At 42.8% G+C, this 21,695-nt stretch overlaps 1 protein-coding gene across 3 annotated transcripts in view; it reads right to left on the reverse strand.

Annotated features, from left to right (window-relative positions):
• ABCB4 (ATP binding cassette subfamily B member 4) overlaps nt 1-21,695 on the reverse strand; it is a 70,391-nt gene that overhangs the window by 17,063 nt on the left and 31,633 nt on the right. For all 3 annotated transcript variants that reach the window (XM_070424169.1, XM_070424168.1, XM_070424170.1), the window contains 9 exons: nt 20,506-20,709; nt 19,678-19,848; nt 15,353-15,514; nt 10,547-10,723; nt 7,514-7,660; nt 5,295-5,399; nt 3,674-3,751; nt 1,678-1,761; nt 329-532 (listed from right to left, as the gene is read on the reverse strand). In XM_070424169.1, coding sequence (XP_070280270.1) covers nt 329-532; nt 1,678-1,761; nt 3,674-3,751; nt 5,295-5,399; nt 7,514-7,660; nt 10,547-10,723; nt 15,353-15,514; nt 19,678-19,848; nt 20,506-20,709 — 1,332 coding nt within the window. The remainder of the gene's footprint in view (nt 1-328; nt 533-1,677; nt 1,762-3,673; nt 3,752-5,294; nt 5,400-7,513; nt 7,661-10,546; nt 10,724-15,352; nt 15,515-19,677; nt 19,849-20,505; nt 20,710-21,695) is intronic.

Raw genomic sequence — 21,695 nt, forward strand, 5'->3', positions numbered from 1 at the left:
ATGAAGTAAAAGGTAAAATCAGCTTTGGAAATTCAGAAATTCTTTATAATGACCCCACGTAAAGTGTTTTCTACAGGCTAAACGCTTTCCATTATTCCATGTTCAAGTTCTAGGCATTCTTAATACAGTCAACTATTTCATGCACAGTGCTGGCAATTATTAGCTGTAGTGAGCACAAACATTTAATCATTAAAACATTAATTATTAAAACATTCATGTTGCAATACATAATTCAAATAAAACATGCCAACAAACAATGCTCATATTAACACATAAAACACATGTCCAAACACAATGCTCACGCTAACGGAAGCCTTGTGTGACCCACCTTTCCAGCAGCTTCCAGTTCCTTTTTATCTCTTTTGGCATTTCCAGCCAACATTTTCATTTCAACAATTCCTGACACAGCGATGATTGGAACAACCGATAACAGCAAAAGAGTTAACTGCCAACCGTAGATAAACGATATGATAATGCCAGTCCCAAGGTTGGCTGTGTTCTGTGCCACTAAAGCCAACCTGGTCCCAGTGGCCTGGAAGAGCGAGAGAGAGGCGTTTAGCTTCCTGGATGGCAGGGTTTTGCATCCGTGCTAACTTTTGCTCCCTTTCACGACAGTAAATCCAAGACCCCTGTGCTTCACTCACGAGGCTCTGCAGGTTTTTTCACCTCTTACTCCTCTCCTGCCCACGTGAGCTCAGCGTTGCAGCACGGAGGAATCAGCGCCTCTGCTTTGGGGACAGGCTGTGGGGCAACGTCCACAGAGGAAACTCACCCCGGTGTTCTCTGGTCATGTTAAAGATGATTTGCTTTAAACGTGCAGGAGGGAAATTTAATACTTCAAGAGACCACCTGTTACCAAGTGTGCACGCCCTAAGACCAGCCACTGTAGGGCACACGTAGACATGAATTCCTGTAGGCACCTTTCAGAAAGCAGGGCTGATGCAGCAGAGGCTGCAGTGGACTCTTCCCACTCCCCTGAGCCGTTGCGGACACAGCGGGCTTCACAGCGGCAGACCTCAGCTCCAGGGGTGGGGACCCAGGCCAGGGAGAGCGTGGCATTTCCCAGAGACACAGTTATTGGTTCAGGGCCTGGCATATGACCCAAACGAGCTCAAATCAGATTTAAGGGAAGGGTGCTCGTTTGGTGGTTGAGGCACAGGTGTGCGCTTTCGCTGGGTGGGAAACAAGGACGCTGTAGATCTGGTGACTCCTGGCAGCCATCCTCGGGCCTGGAGGGATGGAGGCATAGCAGGAAGCCAATGCTCAAGACTGAAAGCCACTCAGAGCCACACAAAGGGCACCTGGGTCCTTCCTGACATTTTTGAGCCAGTGGACCCATCGACCCTGAAGTCTCACCTTCGTCTTTATTGTTTAGGCCTGTTTGAGTGTTGTCATTTCCAGCTGAAAGCAACTTAACAGGTGCAGCTATGCCCTATGTCAGTGTTTCTCAACCTTGGCTGCACATTAGAATCACCTGGGAGTCTTGTTAAAATCCTGATTTCTGGGCCTCATCCTCCGGAAATTCTGTTTCTTTGTTACTAATGAGGAGGCCCAGAAATCAGGATTTTAACAAGATTCCCAGGTGATTCTAATGTGCAGCCAAGGTTGAGAACCACTGTCCTATGTCTATTCAAAGCCAGGTTAAAGAAAAATAGGATTAGAGTGCAGCCTACATACCCCTTGGACTTGGGAGGCGTCCGTTGCGAGTCTTGTAGAAAGTGCGCCAGTGCTGTTTTTATGATCATCAAACCAGCTCATGTCCTACGGCACAAAATACACCTTTCAATCAGTTCAAGATGAAAACAAGAGAAGGAAATCAGATGAAACCTTGCAAACCTTCAATGCTGAGGCAGGAGCCACACTGACTTGGGAACTGGAGTTCCGGGGACCCTCATATGCAGCATAGAGCCCCAGTCCCTGCCCGGGGCGCACGCCCTCAGAGTCCACCAGGGTCCGAGCCCGAGGCGGCTCTGCTGGGCCAGGGACGGCACCGCCGATGGGGCCGGTGTGTGTGTGGACTCATCAGATGGCAGCTTCCTGCCAGTGTCCCCTGAGGTGCAGGTGCTGTGGGCGGTCCATCACCCAATGCGGACAACTAGCCCTATGGACACTTCCTCCTGACCTGGCCTGGTGGGGTCCCTCATAAAGGCAGGGAAGCTCTGGGCTGGACATGGCTTCCTGTAAATTCTGGGCACGAGAACATCAGCCCTGGTTTCTCACCATGTTTGTTTTCTTAAACACAAAAGAGTGTCGCTTAGGGATGATTTTAAGTATAAGTTACTCATCCGCAGCATCTTTTAGTTTCGTATAAAATAATGTCCCTACATACCACGGTTTAAAAGATACTGAGAAAAGGTTTGTAAACTCAGATTTGCTAAAATACGATTCATGCTGTGTGCCCTTTTATGAACACCTTCTAGAACAGCGGTTTTCAATCTGTGGGTCGCGACCCCTTTTGGGGGTCGAACGACCCTTTCACAGGGGTCGCCTAAGACCATGAGAAAACACATATATAATTACATATTGTTTTGTGATTAATCACTATGCTTTAATTATGTTCAATTTGTAACAATGAAATTGGGGGTCACCACAACATGAGGAACTGTATTAAAGGGTAGCGGCATTAGGAAGGTTGAGAACCACTCTTCTAGAAGGTAATCAATTCCTGTCAATTGGGTGAATATTCTGGCCCTTTCCTAAGACTTTTTTATAGAACTAGAGGGTTCTATGAACTTCCTAGGAAAGCAAGCAATGCTTGTCATCCCAGCTACCAGCACACTGCCCAGGACACAGCAGGGAACAGTTCAGTGAATGAATTAGCAAACTAATGTGAAAAGAGCTCAAATAAGACAGAAACAAAATAAATCACCCATATTTGGGAAAACCTATAGCTAGTATGGTCGATTGTGGTGCATGAATTCTATCAACCTCTTTTCCCTTTGTTTAGAGGCGGCCGGAGTCTCAAATGACTCGCCAGGGCTTGTGTAGAATCCAGAGGCGAGATACGGGTCCCTGAAATGATAGTGTCCACACAGACAGAGGTAGTTGTGAAATAAGCCCCCAGACCCCCTAAATTAAGCCTAGGCCAACAAAAACCCTGCGAGGTTTTGGGTAATTGATGGACCAGGACAATTTGCAGGGCCCCGACCAGTGCTTGTATGAACACCCAGCGGGGTGGGGAGGGGGGACAACATGAAATAGGAACAGAAGAGGCTGAAAGTAGGAAACCTGGGCAGAAGGCATCCAGTGCACACGCCTGTGCTAGGGTGAGGGACTGCGGCATGGAAGGGTTACGGAATGTGGGAGCGGGAGGGACTGCGGTCTGGAAAAGGTTACTGATTGTGTCAGGGTCAGGAACTGTGGCAGAGAAAAATTGCTAGATTGTCTTAGAAAACAATGTGTTATGATTAAATCCAGCCAGGTGTGACTCTGTTTACCTCCCCTCCGTTCTCATGAACTTTTTATGAACTTTTAATGAAATGCTTTGTATTTTTTTAAACACTGTTTTGCTATAAAGGATCATACTGCACCCTTGGTCTCTGCCACATGCCGTGAGGCTTCCCAGAGGGGGAAGGTACGGGCTGTGGTCAGCTGGCCAGCTTAATAAAAGGCTTTTAAATTTAAATTCTGAGTCAGTGGTCTATCTCGTTGAGCCAACCCATAACATGCCTACCTGTCTCAGCATCGCTTTAAAAGCCATTGACCGAAGCCTGGTGGTGAGGATCTCGCCAGCTTTCCCAAACGTGAAGCCCTAGTTGAGAAAAGAAAACAAAAGCTCCTGTTCCCTTTGATCATTCCTGCTGTTCTGACGTAAGTGGGTACCTGCCCATTGATTTTTTTACATGACTTATATATTAGCCAATGAGTCACACATGTCTGTGACCAAACATTTATTCAAAGTCCCAACTTAAAGTTCATGTACTGCTGAGTCATGGGTATGTAATCGAGATGAAAAGCCTTAAAAGTGTCCAGTCTGGCTTCTGAACCATTCTAAATAGGTTCCCTTCTCAACACTTTCAAGAACATCTCAGTGAGGACAATACTGTGTTTAGTCACAACTTTCATGTGTTCCTATTACTTTAAACAAAACAGTGAAAAGAGAAGTAACAAAATTCTATGCAGGAATGCATTTGGGTCACGTGGGGAGGGAGGGAGGCAGCCTGGAGTAAGAAGCTCCAGGCGAGTTGGCTGGTTCCCGGCCACAGCTCCCCCTGCTCTCAGATTGGGGACCAGGCCCCTCTCCCTCCCCAAGCATGCTTGCCAGGCAGTTTCCCTCTTTCTAATCATGTCCTGTTCACATGTCCACAGTTGGGCCGGTTTCCAGGGCGGGTGGAAGCCTCCAGGCTCACGGAGCATCGGTGCAGGTGTGTGCAGGCCACTCCTGGGAGGACACTAAGCCAGGGGGACAGTGCCCAGGGGGATGGTGCCCAGGACTAGACCACCCTGGTCTCCTCCTTGCTTTGCTGGCAGATTGCTCAAACCCAGTGTGGGCTGCCCACTGTTGGTGCAGCCTCCAAAACACATTTATGTACCTAGCTCCACTCCCTAGCACACCAGGGCTAGCAAGTGGGTGGGATCACTGAGCGCTAAAGAAATGATTTCTAAATAAAAATCTTGGCTTACTTTTACCATTGGTTCAACAATGATGAGAGAGAATCATGCTGGGCCTGACTAGGAAACATTTTGCTGAATTAATGGATTGAATTAGAAGGGCCTGCATGGTGCTCACTGAGTTAACGAGAAAAAAAGTATTTGGTAAAAATCCAGGTAGAAAAGTACAATCGGAGTAGGTCTGCTAGTTCACTCTGGCCAGGTCTACACTATCTAAATGCAATACAATATATATGTTCTTTCAAAGAGTTCATCGATTAAGGAGGAAACACTCAGAGAAGTTATCGATATTATGTAAAGAGTAACAACAACAAAAGAGGATGCTATTGTACTGTTCCCTCTCAACCCCCCCCCCTCCCCACCCCCCTAGTTTTTAACTAGTTGAGTTTAACTGGTTCTCATGTTCTCCTGGGGACTTGGGTCTCTTCTTCCCTTGCTAAGGGAAAACCTATGACATGCCATAATTCAGCGAACAGGGAAGTCACAATTACTCCTGCTAAGGCCTGTCCTCTAAAAATGTGTTTGCCATTTATTTCAGCCTCAGACTCAGAAACTCCATTAGGTCTTGATTAATTGATAATTAATCAATCTACATAAATAGGTAGTTAAAATCTAATAATTAATCTATATCCTAATTGAAGGATAATCTATGTCCGTGAGAAGACCAAATCGTAGGTACCTACCTGAAGGAAGAAAGTGAAGAAAGAAGTAATCCCCAGACCCAAGAACAGCAACGAGATCATGTTGCACTTCTGCTGCTTCACGGCATCGTCCCCCGGCCCAAAGATCTACGAAAGAACATGCAGAGGGCCCACCTCACTACAGGTCCCTTGTGTATTCCTCCCACAAACAGTGGCTGGAGCATCTCATTTCATTTTATTTTATTTTTATTTATTTATATTTTTTATTGATTTTTTACAGAGAGGAAGGGAGAGAGATAGAGAGTTAGAAACATCGATGAGAGAGAAACATCGATTCAGCTGCCTCCTGCACACTTCCTACTGGAGATGTGCCCACAACCAACGTACATGCCCTTGACCAGAATTGAACCCGGGACCTTTCAGTCTGCAGGCCGACGCTCTATCCACTGAGCCAAACCGGTTACGGCAAGGAGCATCTCATTTTAAAGACGGGGCTTTGAGACATGTGGGTTTTTATTGTGGTAAATATGCATCACATACAAGTTACCATCTTACTCATTTTTAAGTGTACAATTCAGTGGCATTAAGTACACGCACAGAGTTGGAAACTCTGTACCCGCTAAATAGTAAGACCCCTTTCCACCCTCCCTAGCCCTCTGGGAACCACTATTCTAGTTCCTGTCTATGAATTGAGGAATATGTGGTTATTAACATGGGTTGTGAGTGGATGCACACTTTGGTGTTTGTTCCTCTTCCCCTTCACTTGCTGTTCCCTCTGCCCCAGCCTGTTCGCTCCACCCCTCAATTCACAGGGCCTCTGCCCAGAGAGGCCTCCCCTGACCAACCTACAGGAATAGCAACCCCACCTCTAGCCCCCCACTGCCAGATCCTACTTTTAAAATGCTCATTATCCCTTGACACATTATGTAGTTTGTTTTGTTTTGTTTTGCATGTATAGTAACCTGTTTGAGAGCAGGATTCCGTTTATTCTGTTTCCTGATATATCTCCAGTGCCTAGAGCAGTGTTTGGCACATAGGAGATGCCCCAAAATATAGATATAGTCCACATAGCTCTTAAATTGCAAGAGAGTTAGGAATTGCTTTATTTTTAATATAAAAACATTCTAATTCATTTATTTTTTGGCTTGAGGTCTTCATTGTAGACCAGTGTCCAATGTCACAAGCATAATGAATTCAACATGATGGAGAATAAGTCATCTTTAACAAAAAAGCCTCTCCAAAAATGTAAGTGGTTGGCTAAGGTTATCACAACATAAATACTGGGTTCTATGGAGCCTTAGGTGTTTCTGACAACTTCCTATAAATATCCCCTCAATGAATGTAACAACCGGGTCACATGAGTTTTCTTTCTTAGTCTCAGACTCCCCAAGCCGTGGAAGGATTGCTGAAATAATGGCGTGGTGGCTATTGCTTAGTTAAAATTGATTTTAGGGAGAGAGAGAAAGGGAGGGAGGGAGAGGAAAAGGGAAAGAGGGGGGGAGAGAACGGAATATAGGTTTGTTGTTCCACTTATTTATGTGTTCATTGGTTGATCCTGCATGTACCCTGACCAGATGATCAAACCCACAATGTTGGCATATCAGGATGATGCTGTGACCAACTGAGCTCCTGGCCAAGTCTGGTGGATATCACTTCTTGAATACTTACTATGAAGCAGGCAGTCTTAAATGCTTTCCATATAGTGACCCATATAATCTCTTTTCATCCTTGGCTATCCTATGGTGCATTTATTTTATGGATGAAGAAACTGAGGTACCGAGAGGAAAAGCATCTTGCCCAAGTTTGCACAGCTATTATGTGGTGAGGCCAGTCTGTGCCCAGAGGCTGGCCTCTTAAACGCTATGACTTGAACTCTTCCCTCCTGCGCACACTACCCTCTCCGCGCTCCCCCCCGCCCCGCCCACCCGCCCAAGCCTTCCTGTGAGACCAGCATCTCTCTCCACAGATGGGATGGACATCACTGCCTGACACCAGTTGGACCCAAATGAAGAGAGCTCATTAGAATGCCTCCTGCATGGATTTTACAGTTTACTGTATAATTTCATTAATATCATAACCTGGGAATGGTTCATACTTTTCTTTGGCCTCATAGTTTTCCTCAAAAGGGTATTAAAGCCTTTGGCTTAGTTTATTTTGAGGCTGCTTTACTCCAAAATGGAACCAGTGGTAAGGCTGGTGTGAGCATTGATTTAATGATGAAGCAATTTAATTCAAGTTATTAAGCAATGTTTCAAACTTACCGTTATCATCTCCGAGAATATGACTGAAAATGCCGGCTGAAGCGCCCCGTTGGCAATGGCACACACCGTTCCCACCACGAAGTAGGGCCATTCTGTTTTATTCAGTCTCAGGACCTTCAGAAAAGATACCGGTGGCACATTTTCATCCTAGAAGACATCAGGATAGACTGGCGATCACACAGCAGCCACCAGAGTTTGCAGACATAGAAAACAGACACTGCATCGCTCTCAAGGCACTTGCACACTGAGTGCAGAGAACCACCGTCCAGCTAACGGTGCACTAGAGAGCAGGACAGTGTATTGTACATGTCCACGGTGTTCATGATTACACAGCATCAGCTGAGTCTGAGCTGTTCACCCAAGAAGCAATCTTCACGGCGCGATCAGTTCATTTCTGTTCCAGCCTCAGCACAGTGAGCAGAAGCAGGGTCTGTGCGCAAAATGCCCTAGAATTCAAGTCCCCACTCAACTCAGGGATGCTGTTGGGGCCAAATGAAACAATACCCGTAAACAGAAGGCTAAACGCCCACACAAGTGTAGGGTACCATGATGAACCCGAGAACATGGGCCTGGTCTCCTCACCCCAGACCCAGCCCGGCACTGCCTTCTCTGTGACAGGTTCCCAGCTCACAAAACCGACTTCATGCTGCCCCTTTCTCTTCCCACTGTTTCCTGTGCAGATTTCTCTTCTCATGGCTTAGCTTGTTTTATTTTCTGTTGTTGTTTTTCTTTTGTTTGTTTTCATGTCTCCTTTCCTACGTGGGCTTTTTAAAGGCGAAGGCTACATCTTCATATCCCCAGAAACTAGTCCCATGCCTGGCACATATCAGATTCACTGTCTGGTCAAGCATGAAGGACTTAGGTCACAAAAAAGAGACTATTCTGACTACAGAGGTAGGTTAACATTAAACTAGATACTAAAACTGCCTATGGAATGCTCTAGCCTGATGGCCGTTTAAATGGGTCATGTTTGTCTCTATGAAACAGAGCATAGGAGTAGGTTCTACTCAGCCCCCTTTTATTCAAACCACCCATGTTCTCATTTTCGTGTTTAGTTTTTCTCCCTGTTTAACATTATCTTCAAGTCCTGGTCTCCAGCCCGATAAATGGGCCATTTTCTCAGGCTGCCAATCAACACAAACAGGTCTTCCAAGAGCCTTCCCTTGGATCCACTGTTTATCCCACGATGATGGTACTTGTGAAAATCTTGTCGACTGGCATTTTATCTTCCCTCGGAGCATTTTTCCCAAGAGAAGTTCTCGTCTGAAATACCAGACTCCAAAGACTTGGCAGCATAACTCTCAGGACAAATGAGAACTAGAAAGTGAATACTTCCACAGCCAACAAGGGGGAAATTGTTTATCTCACTGTGATAGCTCAGGTCTATGATAGCTCAAGTATTATCCTTCTTTCTATAAATACACCAAGATTAAGACCTCCAGAGAGCCCCTGAAACTTCTGCAGTAAATAACATTGTGGGCAGAGAAAGCCAGACGCCAAGAACTCTCAGTAGGCTTAATTTCTTCAGGCCAACACAAGAGTAAAAATAAACGCATCCTTTATCAATAAATAACACCAAAATGTATTCTCAAACCATTTCTTGAAATAAGAAAATATCTTTCTTAGGAATGGATTCCCTCGCTGTTATAAAAGTTTCTGTTAACTTGAATAAATAATTTCCCAAGTCTTGCCAGGCCAGTGTGGCTCAGTGGTTGAACATTGACCTATGAACTAGGAGGTCACAGTTTGATTCCTGGTCAGGGCACATGTCCGGGATGCAGGCTCAATCCCCAGTGCGAGGCGGGCGGGGGGAAGGGGAAAGGGGGGCGATGTGTGCAGGAGGCAGCTGGTCAATGAGTCTCTGTCATCATTGATGTTTCTGTCTCTCTCCCTCTCCCTTCCTCTCTGAAATCAATAAAAATATGTTAAAAAATAATATCCCAAGTCTTCAGGTGAGAAATGTTAAAAAAAACGCACAATTTTGCTATTCCTGGCCATGCTCCCCTTTTTCTTAGGAAGAGAAATCCAATCTAATTCAAAGTGGCAATACATACAGCAAAAAGACTCCATCTTCAACCCTCCTTGTAGCTAGGTTTGGCCGTGTAATTCAGTGACTGCCAATGGCATGTAAGTAAAGGATTGTTATAGTCTAGAAAATCTTTGTTTCTTCCTGCTGCTTGGGGCACAGATGTGACGGCTGGAGCTCCAGGAGCCACATCATTGAAGATGGAAGCCACATGCCAGGATAGTGATGATAAAGATGAAAGGAGCCTGCAGCCATGGTAACTGTGAGCCACCATTCTCACCCTGGGTTTCCTAGTATAGGTAATCCAATGTGATCCTATCTAATAGAGCAGGGGTCCTCAAACTACGGCCCGCAGGCCACATGCGGCCCGCCGAAAACATTTATCCGGCCCGCCGGGTGTTTTTGCCGCCGCTGTGTGCATAGGAATCTGTTCATAGTTTTTTTTTAAACTATAGTTTGGCCCTCCAAAGGTCTGAGGGACAGTGAACTGGCCCCCTGTTTAAAAAGTTTGAGGACCCCTGTAATAGAGTATGCAACTACCAGGGCCTCTGATGTTAGACGAGCCTTGCAGGCATGTTTCATTTTATTACACTTTGCTTTACTGCACTTCACAGATGTTGCATTTTTTTTAAAAAAACAAATTGAAGGCAAGACCCTCACCCCCCCAAAAGATTACTACTCGCTTTATTGCGGTGATCTGGAACCAAACCTGCCATTTCTCCGAGGTATGCCTGTATTTATCTCTGTATCTCAAAGATGAATGGGATATCTAATTTTAATGTAAGCATTTAAGCACAAAGAGTAAGTTGTTTCCACTGGAAATTCATTTTTAATTATAATTGATTTCAAGTCATTGTCAAGAACATTTAACATCTGAAATTTCCTTTTCTCAAGAAGAGCATGGCTCATAATAGGAGTCACCTATGCCTGCAGGATACTAGCAAGGCTAAGAATTTCAACAGCAAAAACACACAATAAAAGATTTAACTTAAGTGAAAACAACTTACAAGTTCACTGGTTTCCACATCAAGGCCATTCTGATACCTTCGTGAACTTCTAAGGCTTTTATGAGTAGAATTCCTAAATATGCGAGATTTCCAGCCATTTGGGGCCATACCCGGGGCAGCCTTTTCATCATTTAGTTCAACTTCAAATTCTTCTGACTGGATCTGGCTTCCTGATGTCTGAAAGAAGAACAAAATGTTAAATTGCATGTGTGTATGTGTGTGTCCAGACCTACGTAACCTACAAATTTAGAACTATAAAGACATTTTCAATATTACATGTGTGAAGACAGATTCCGTAACAGCACTGCCATCAGCTGGAAAACTGTAAAGAAGTGTATCAACACATGGAAGTTAAAAAGGTTAAAAAGGAAGCTTAAATTCGATTTGACCAATATGAAAATTGGAGTATAAAAGTATTTTCCAAGAGCTAAAAGGCAAATTTTCATTATCTAGCAGGTATGTAGAAATTTCCTCAATATGTTAAGAATCCAGAAAACAAGGAATGGCCACCACGAAAGGGAAGAAAGCAAAGAAACATTACCAAGGGCTCACTTTTAAAGCTACGGACAAGGAAAAGCTGGTCACTCCCTCACATGAGGCAATTAAGCTGCTTTCCTTGACTGTCTGAGTGCAATCAGCTTTCTTCCTCGCAGTTCTGCTCAGCATCACACCTCACCCCAGGTGACCCAACCTGCAGGCTCACCCTCATTGCAGGCTTTGGGATTAATTCTCTCCTTAAAGGGGCAGAGATGGGAAATTTAAGGACTTCTATCTAGCTTAATGCCAGTGAGAGAACATCAAGCCAACCTTGCTATAGTCAGACTTTGGTCTGGTTCCCTGTTTGTTTCCTCCATGTCCAAGTACACATCTTCGTGGTTTGTCCAGGACCCTGGTCCCTGTAGTAATGACTTGTTTTTGCTCCTGCCCTTCAGGTTCTGGCCCAACCCGATCCTATGGCTAATGCCTTACTGCACCTATGGTACCCTGTCTATCTTGAGCTCTGCACATTGTCTGATCCTAGCTTTTCAGTTGTGTTTTCAACACCTAACAGAATATTGCCCCTGTGCCTTGAACCACACTACAAAGGTATGTTCTGCTAGGTGGACTTCCTTACTTGCTTATAACTAGAAGATGGTTTTATACTGTCTCCCCCCAAAAATCCAACCTACACTCAAGATGTAGTCTTGTAACTGACCCCTGTATCCTCACTTCTCCCTACTCACACACTACTACCAGACTCATTTTCATAAAAGGTTGCTCTGCTTAAATTGTACCCCAGCTCAAAAGTCTTCCACGGCTCTCCGCCACATACTCAAGCCTGGCTCCCCCCAAATTCAGTTCATGGCAATTCACACTGGACCACATCTCAGGAATGCCTCCCCTTATCTTTTCCTCCTTTTGTATTCTCACCCATGCTATCAAGGATAGTTCTTCCATTAAGCCCATTCTGATTTTAGCCTCTTAAAATCAAATGAACACTACCCACCCATACTACTTTTTCTGGGCATTGCCCAAAGACCTCATTTATTGGGTGTTGAGATCTACATTGGGCTACAAAAGTATATTTCAAACCAATAGCCCTCATTTCTTACAGCTTGAATGTACTTTAGCTGTCTCAAATATTTAATTGTAAAAAGTAAAACAATAGCCCTGGCTGGGTGGTTCAGTTGGTTGGAGCATTATCCCATACACCAAAAGGCTGCAGGTTTGATTCCCGGTCAGGGCACATACCTAGGTTACAGGTTCAATCCCAGGTCGAAGTGTGTATGGGAGGCAACCAATCAATGTCTGTCTGTCTGTCTGTCTCTCTCTCTCTTTCTCCCCCCTCTTCCTTTCTCTCTAATCAGTAAAAACATATCCTGTGGTGAGGATTAAAAAAACACCAGTAAAACAATAAATGTTGATAGGAAATATGAGTGAATATCTTTTCAAAGAACAACCCCCAAATCCTGAAGACATGGAAGAAAAAAATCTAATTACGTACAATTTAAACACTTCTTATGGCAGCCAAACAAACAATAAAGTGAAATTGAAAGCACAAAGTAGGAAAAAATATATTTAATATGTGCAAGAGAAAAGCATATTTCCTTTTAATGCAAGGTATTCTTATAAATGCATAAGAATATTATAAACAACCCAACCAAAAAATAGCCTAATACAGGAGAAGGTTCTTTCACAGAGGAAAAAATATAGATGGACAATGAATATGTGAAAACATGCTCAATCTCATGAATAATTGAGGAAATATGGAGTTACCATTTAGTTCTTTTAGGCTATGAAGATGAAAAATAAATATCAAATAGCTGTCAGCAGAAGGTTTAGTTATGGGGGAATTTCACATTTCTAAGATACTAAAGTTTAAATTTTTAAACAAATGCTTGGATTTAAAAAAATAAGAATGGCCCAGCTGGGTTGGCTCAGTGGATAGAAAGGTCCTGTGTTCGATTCCAGTCAAGGGCACATGCCCAGATTGGGGGCTCGATCCCCAGTAGGAGATGTGCAGGGGGGAGCCAATCAATGATTCTCTCTCATCATTGATGTTCTATCTCTCTCTCCCTCTCCATTCCTCTCTGAAATCAATAAAAATATCTTTAAAAAAGAAAATATAACAAAATTCTAAGAAAAGTAAAATAAGAATGCATTCCATTTATAATCTGAAAAAAATTAAGTTACAGTTAAAAGAAACAACTGAGAACCAACACTCTACCTAGAGATCATTCTGCTTAGAAACAAAACCAAGACAAGGCTCTATTGACAATATGTTGGTCTTTGGAGTTTGAGGAAAAGAAAGCAGGGTTAGTGGGAGCCTTTCGTAAACCCTCAGGCTCATTGTGGCTCTTTCCTCCATCTCTCCGACAGCACCAGCAAGTCAAAGGTAAGGCAAACTCAAGTCAGAAGTGGGAAAGGTGTGAGCACCAAGACCCAAGGACTTGCCCAAGCCACTGCTTAGGTGGCAGCAGCCTGTTCAGGCACACCAGGCTTTAATCATACAGCGTTTCCTAGGAAAGAGAGCCAAGGGGAGAGGCTATAGAAAGGTCGGAGCGGTCCTATCCCCTCGGCAGTCTCCCAGCCTAAGTCCTGATGGGAGTGCAAGGTCATTCCCTCAGGGACACAGAAATAGGCCAGCCATGGGAGAAAGTGACTACCTCACTCGAGGACCCAGCAGCAAATAGGAGACACCATGATTCATCCCCTCCTGCTGGAGAACATTCTTGGGCAAAATCAAGCATGAGTTATAACACTTTCTATCATTTCATTGGATATTTTCACTTCGGGAACTTTGTAAATTTCAATAACTATCATGTCCCATGCATCTATTTTGTGTCGGGTGCTAAAAAATTAAATAACAGCCTATTGAGACATAATTCACATTCTATAAAATTTACCCCTTTAACGTTTTTTTATTTTGTGTCTGTGTGTGTGTGTATGTGTGTGTGTTTGTTTTTTAGTATATTCAGTGCTAATTTCTTAACCTTATAACAATGTTGCATGGTAGGTTTAGTGTTCCAAATGTGGAAACTAAGGGTCAGAGGAGTTGATTTACTTGTCAGAAAATAAAGGAAATTTTTTACTTAACCTTTTTGACCCACATGCTTCAAGGGCAATATTTAGAATAGAGAAACACTGGAAAGAAAGCATGTATCCAGCTTTAGAGAAATGACAGAGCAATTAATTACACATTAATGTAATGGACTGCTAAGTATGCATTAAACTCATAGTATTTGAATGATGTATATCTGAAAAAGAACAAAAATATATATGTACATACTAGTCACAATTATAGCAAAGCAAATGCATATACTTTTAAAAATATAAGAATCCTGTTTATAGGATAAAATATTTGTAGGGTATTTATTTTGCAAAGTTAAAAAGTGAGTAAGCACAATAAAATGTTTTGTTCAATAAGACAAACCAATAATTCCCAATATCACCTGTTTTAGGAATTAGAGTGAATCATTTTTAACAAAAACAAACTACAGGCATACCTCACTTTATCACACTTCACTTTATTGTGCTGCACAGATGGTGCATTTTTTACAAATTGAAAGACCCTCTACCAGCAAAATGATTACAATTGCTTCCTTGTGATACTCTATCTCGGGGGTCTGGAACTAAACCCTCAAATCTATGAGGTATGCCTGTACTCACTTCCTAGATTTATGAGTCTTGCTATTGGTTTTATTAGAATCATCTGGGAAGCATTTTTAAAAAAATATATTTTATTGATTTTTTACAGAGAGGAACGGAGGGGGATAGAGAGTTAGAAACATTGATGAGAGAGAAACATCGATCAGCTGCCTCCTGCACACCTCCCACTGGGGATGTGCCCGCAACCAAGGTATATGCCCTTGACCGGAATCGAACCTGGGGCTTTTCAGTCCGCAGGCCGACTCTCTATCCACTGAGCCAAACCGGTTAGGGCTGGGAAGCATTTTAAAATTACATAAAACCTCCCCCCACCTCGCTAGAGATCCTGGCCTTGCCCTCCTACTCCTACCACCACTCTGAGCATCCCTAATCTTATGGTGGAAAGGACCTGTTAGTTTGAACATGCTCCCCAGGCAATTAAGAATCCCTGTCCTAAGGAATACGTTCAAAATGTTTTGGGCATTTTCATCCTCTCTGCTTCTCTCTTTCAGGACTGTTTCACCGATTCTGAATTAAAGTCTCAAATGCATACTTATAGGACTTCCCCTGAATACCTCCTACTCTTCACTATGGCATTAGCTGTCTGATATTTTAACCGATATGTACAAATACTATATTGAGGAGCCAACAGCAGCACACTTCCCGGGAGGCAGATACCTGCATGTTAACCAGCTTGAAGTACAGCCCTTCCTTCTTCATCAGTTCGCTGTGGCTTCCTTGCTCCACGATGACTCCATCTTCGAAGCCGGCGATGACATCTGCATTTCGGATTGTAGACAATCGGTGAGCGATCACAATGGTGGTCCGGCCTTCTCTGGCCTAAAGGGGAAGGGGACAAACACATGGGGCAGCAGGTTTACAAAGCCGACACACTGTCAATCAGCAGGCACAGGTAAGCACTGGGATGGACGCACTTGCGGTTGGTGAGACAGGACCTCACCCCATCCCCCACGCATCCCCCGTGCCGTGTGATTAGGGCACAAAGGCATCACTCATCTAGTATATACATAAAAGGTTAAAGTGAGACTCGAGGTCTGGACCAGACAAAAATCCAATCCTTTCAGTATAGGGATGGGTAACTGGAAGCCTAAGGAGTGTCAGTCTTTCCTCAAGAAATAGGAGAAAAGGTTTGACCCTTCTCAAGTGTGGTCATACCTGCCTGAGGAGCCCTAGTTCTGGGCTATATGGCATGCTGGAGACTTCTGTTAGGGGAGTGGTTGCCACATATGCCTTCTCCAGAGGCTTCTGCAGGGTTTCTTCTGAAGTTGCCTGATTTTACCTGTAATTCTCATGGACTGCATGTAGGCGTTTTAGGCAAAAATGTACCTTGGGGTCTGGATGGTTCAAAACATGGTTCAAAGTCCGTCTGAATCACAACCTCTGGAGTATGGCTAGTAACTTTGATTTTTAACAAGGGCCCAGATGATTTTTAAATGCATGTTAAAATCTGCAAATCATCCCTCTAAGTAGTACAGTGAATGGGCATGCTGGCTTGGTGGGTTTATTCATGGGAATTTAAAACCTGAAAAATGCTCATCAAATTATTCATGCTATGTCATTTGTAATCGTTACTCTTCTTGATACTCTAGTGAGTGTCAAGAATTAGGTTAATGGTGTCTTTTTCCCCCTATGTGATTTATTTTATTTTTAATAAGGTTTATTTTGCTTAGTCCCTTCACCTTTTTCACCTAGCACCCCAAACTCCCTCTCCTCTGACAGCTGTCAGTCTGTTCTCTGTATCTGAGTCTGTTTCTATTTTGTTTGTTAGTTTAATACTCGCCAGGTCTATCCATGCTGTTGCGAAGGGTAAGATTTCCTTCGTTTTTATGGCTGAGTAGTATTCCATGGTGTAAATGTACCACAGCTTTTTTATCCACTCATCGACTGATAGGTACTTGGGTTGCTTCTAATCTTGGCTATTGTAAATAACACTGCAATGAACATAGGGGTGCATATATTCTTTCTGATTAGTGTTTCAGGCTATTTCAGATATATTCCCAGAAGTGGAATTGCTGGGTCAAATGGCAGTTCCATATTTAATTTTTTGAGGAAACTCCATACTGTTTTCCTCAGTGACTGCACCAGTTTGCATCCCCACTAGCAGTGTACTAGGGTTCCCTTTTCTCCGCATCCTCACCAGCACTTGTTTGTTGATTTATTGATGGTAGCCATCCTGACAGGTGTGACTACTTCTACTCTGAGGCAATAAAACCTCGTTAGGATAGTTATTAGAGTATAACCTAATTCAGCTAAGTAGGTTAAAACATAAATCAAAAACAAGAGGCTAGATTTATAATAGTCAAAAAAGTGGGACTAATCCACATATTCATCAGTTGATCAAAGAGTAAATGAAATGTGTATGTCCATACAAGAGAATATCATTGCACCGTAAGAAGGAATGATACTCTGATGCATGTTTCAACAGGGATGGCCTTGAAAACATGATGCTAAGTGAAAAGAGCGAGTCAAAAAGACCACACATTGTATGATTCCATTTACATGGAATGTCCAGAATAGGCAAATCCATACAGACAAAAAGTAGATTAGAGGTTGCTACAGCTAGGGTGAGTGTAGAATGGTGAGTGACAGCTGGTGGGTTCAAGGTTTCCTTTTGGGATGATGAAAATATTCTAAAATTATATAGTGGTGATGGTTGCAAAATCTTATGAAAATACTAAAAACCAATAAATTGTTCATATTAAGAGGGTAAACTTTATGGTATATAAATAATATCTCAATTTTTTTTGAAAAGAGCAGCCATGAGCCCTAGTTGGTATGGCTTAGTTGGTTGGGTGTCGTCCTGTGCACTGAAAGGTTGCTGGTTTGAGTCCCCATCAGGCCACATGCCTGGGTTGCAGGCTAGATCCCCAGTAAGGTTTGTACAGGAGCCAGCCAATGGATGTTCCGCTCTCTATCTCCCTCTCCCTTCCTCTCTCTCTAAAAATTAATGAAAATATTTTTTAAAAAGGGCAGTCATGAAAATCATGAATGTTTTTCATGAGAAGGGAATATCTTTAGCAGATAAAAGCTACAGCAATTAAAACAGTAAAATGCAGGGGAAGTTATCACATGAATAGGCAATTTGATCAATAGAACAAAATAGAGTCCAGAAATAGATATAAAACATTTAAGAATTAGTATAGGATAAATATGGCATTCTCTATCAATAGAGAGAAGGTGGATTATATAATAAACTAGAGGCCTGGTGCACGAAATTCGTGCACTCGGGGGGGGGGGGGGTCCTGGCCTGTGCCCTCTCGCAGTCTGGGAGCCCTCAGGGGATGTCCAACTGACGCTTAGACCCGCTCCCTATGGGGAGCGGGCCTAAGCCAGCAGTCGGACATCCTTTGCGCTGCCACAGAGGCAGGAGAGGCTCCTGCCACTGCCGCTGTGCTCACCAGCCGTGAGCCTGGCTTCTGGCTGAGCGGTGCTCCCCCTGTGGGAGTGCAATGACCACCAGGAAGCAGCTCCTGCGTTGAGTGTCTGCCCCTTGGAGGTTAGTGTGCATCATAGCGACCAGTTGTTCTGCTGTTCGGTTGATTTGCATATTAGCCTTTTATTATCTAGGATGGTATTGAGCCAATTGTATAGCCACCTGGAAAAAAATTGTGATCTTTCTACATCAGTCTTTACTCTAAAATTTTAAACTAGATGAATTAACTAAATGTAAAAGAGTTAAACCATAAAAAGAGATGCCGGGGTTCTTGTCCCAGCATCAAGAAGGGTTCAGGAATCTGGAAAAGGGGCTGTGCGTAGAAGAATGCATGTGGGTATGAAACTTTGTGGTTATTGACTTACCTTAAAATTTCAAAATATCAAATCCACTTTTATATTCTTTAAGATCTTATATTGAAAAACCTATTATTTATTTTGACAAATAGCTGTTATCTATTGAGTCAAAAGCTAATATGGTCATTACTTTTTTTTTTACTGTAAACATGTATTGTCTCAATGAATTGGATCATGATAATATTTATTTAGGCTCTCCTATGTGCAAGGCACTGGATTACGTGTTATATAGACATAGATATGAAACATTTATTAATGTTGCCTCTTAAGGGGTTTATTCTTCCTGGGAGAGAGAAGGCAAATAAATAAATAGCTAACCACAGTAAGTTGGTGCCACACGAATCTGGTTTTTACACTCTGTTGTTATTACAGTTGACATCAGCACTGATGCCCAAAGGGTCCTAAGATAAGGTTCTTCTTGTGAAGCTTCAGCTTAAATGTGATAGAAAGATTTAGAATATCTGACCCAGGAACATGAGCTCAGTATCCTTAAAATGTGCTGCTTATTGCCCTAGCCGGCTTGGCTCAGTGGATAGAGCGTCGGCCTGTGGACTTTTGAAGGGTCCCAGGTTCGATTCCGGCCAAGGGCACATGCCTGAGTTGCGGGCTCAATCCCCAGTGGGGATGTGCAGGAGGCAGCCGATCAATGATTCTCTCTCATCATTGATGTTTCTATCTCTCTCTCCTTCTCCCTTCCTCTCTGAAACCAATAAAGAAATATATTTTTAAAAATGTGCTGCTTATTTATTTGTTTAGACAAATACAAATTGAACTTTATTTCCAGAAAATCATCCACTCGACTTCGTGAATAGATAAAAATGATGTTACTGCCTACAAAATAAGGCAATTATTTTGACTGTTTTTCAGCTGGACCAGTGTCTAGGTAACCATATTTTTTGGGTAGATTTTTACACAACTACTTTGGACCAAAGCAATGACCTACCTGCAAGGGACAAACAAAGATGAGTGGCTCAATGCCTAGGCCTGGATTTCGGCTAACTGTACCTTGGTCAGCAAGCCAGATAATGGGCCATCCACCTCTCTGCAATGTGACCTGACAGAGGGGAAATCAATAAAGCTCCACGAGAGAGCTTCGTTGGCTCTCATGTGTTTCAATCTGAACTTGCAAAGCATTAGGAAGAATTTTCAAAAACTTTCAATTGGCTGGTCCTCAGCGTTTAGTGTCTACCCACCTTATCCAGAGCCGCCTGTACCTCAGCTTCACTTTCAGTGTCCAAGGCTGACGTGGCCTCATCCAGCAGCAGGATCTTGGGGTTGCGAACCAGGGCCCGAGCGATGGCGATTCTCTGTTTCTGTCCGCCACTCAGCTGCGCCCCTCTCTCTCCAACCAGGGTGTCAAATTTCTACAACATAGAAAACATGAAGGAGCTGTTAAAATTTTTTCTCTTTTTTTTAGAGAATTTTTATAAGAGTTTATTTGAGCCAAACTGACATGTGCTGGGGAGCAAGATCTCAAATGTTCCCTAAAATATTTAAAATAGAAAAGGCTACGGAGTTTAGAAATTCATGAAGACAACATAGAGCATCATTTTGACCATCACAGTGAGTCATAATAAAAACTACTAATATATACTCTGTATAAAATTTTATGTGATTTTTGTACCAGGCTCTACTCCTTAAACCTCCAACTGAATAATTCAACTATTGAATAATACCTAGCAAAGTTGGACAACCTTGTATCTCAAACATTATTAGCTTTTTTTTTTTTAATATATTTTATTGATTTTTTACAGAGAGGAAGGGAGAGAGACAGAGAGTTAGAAATATCGATGAGAGAGAAACATCGATTAGCTGCCTCCTGCACATCTACTGGGGATGTGCCCGCAACCCAGATACATGCCCTTGACTGGAATCGAACCCGGGACCCTTCAGTCCGCAGGCCGACGCTCTATCCACTGAGCCAAACCGGTTTCGGCATATTAGCTTAACCTTAGAAGAAAACTCGGTTGCATGAGGTGACATGCTAACTTTGAGGGCAACTGCATTAACAAAGCTGTTACCTGTGGTAATTTCATGATAAACTCATAGGCATTGGCGTCTTTGACAGCTTTCTTTATGTCATCCATGGTGACATTTCCACGGCCATAGCGAATATTTTCAGCAATTGTGGTAGAAAATAGCACTGGCTCCTGACTCACCACTCCAATGATTTCCCTCAAATACCTGACGTTAAAGGTCCTAATATCCTGGCCATCTATGCTAATCTGAAAAAAAAAAGAGAATATTTTCATTAAATATTTGAGCCATTTGATATCTAAAGCATCAAGACTGTTTTTAAAAAATCTTTATTATTGCAAGTATTACATATGTCCTCTTTCCCCACTCATTGGTCCTTTCTAGACCACCTCTGCCCCCCCACCCCAGGCCTTCATCACTCTATTGTTTGTGTCCATGGGTTATGCATATATATGTGCATACAAGTTCTTTGGTTGATCTCTTCCCGCCCACCCACCCACCCCTGCCTTCCCTCCGAGATTCCACAGTCTGTTCCATGCTTCTATGTCTTGAAATGTATTTTGTTCATCAGTTTATTTTGTTCATTAGCTTCCACATATGAGTGAGATATGTGATACTTGTCTTTCTCTGACTGGCTTATTTCAATTAGCATAATACTCTTTCATTGGTTATGAAAAAAGTCTTAGCTAATATTGAACTTATTTCAGTGGTTAGAATAAGAATGGAAATAAAGAGTAATGTGCAAGAATAACAATAAAAAGTATATGTTCTCCTGATATTTCCCCCTTACATATACAGTTTTTTCATGGATGGGTAATTCTCCACAAACATTTTGGGTTACATAGTTTTGGCATAGTATTATTTTTGCTTACCATTAGTAAATGTGAATAAAAGTCCACTTTCCTACCCAGTCTGCATATCATTTTGACGGCATTATGATGTTTTACTATATGTAATACACCATACTTTCCTTTAGCATTTCCCACCTGCTGGACATTTTACTTCCTTCAAGAAACACTGTAGAACAGTCATTGTAGAAGTAGAGAATTACCAGGCTGAGGAGTATGACTTACTTTTTCTTCTCTAATAACACCTTGTACAGTTAGTGATATATGTTGGTCATTTATTATTTGCTGAATAAAGGTTTGAATAAACAACCCTCTCAGAAAATTTTAGAAGGATGGCTATTGCGGTACAGGAGTATGACTCAGCCCAGGGGTCTGGGCGGCTGTCC

This window comes from Myotis yumanensis, unplaced genomic scaffold, assembly GCF_028538775.1.
Source record: "Myotis yumanensis isolate MYYU_CA2020_CCGP unplaced genomic scaffold, mMyoYum1.0.hap1 SCAF_9, whole genome shotgun sequence".
In the NCBI taxonomy this organism is placed as follows: Eukaryota; Metazoa; Chordata; class Mammalia; order Chiroptera; family Vespertilionidae; genus Myotis; species Myotis yumanensis.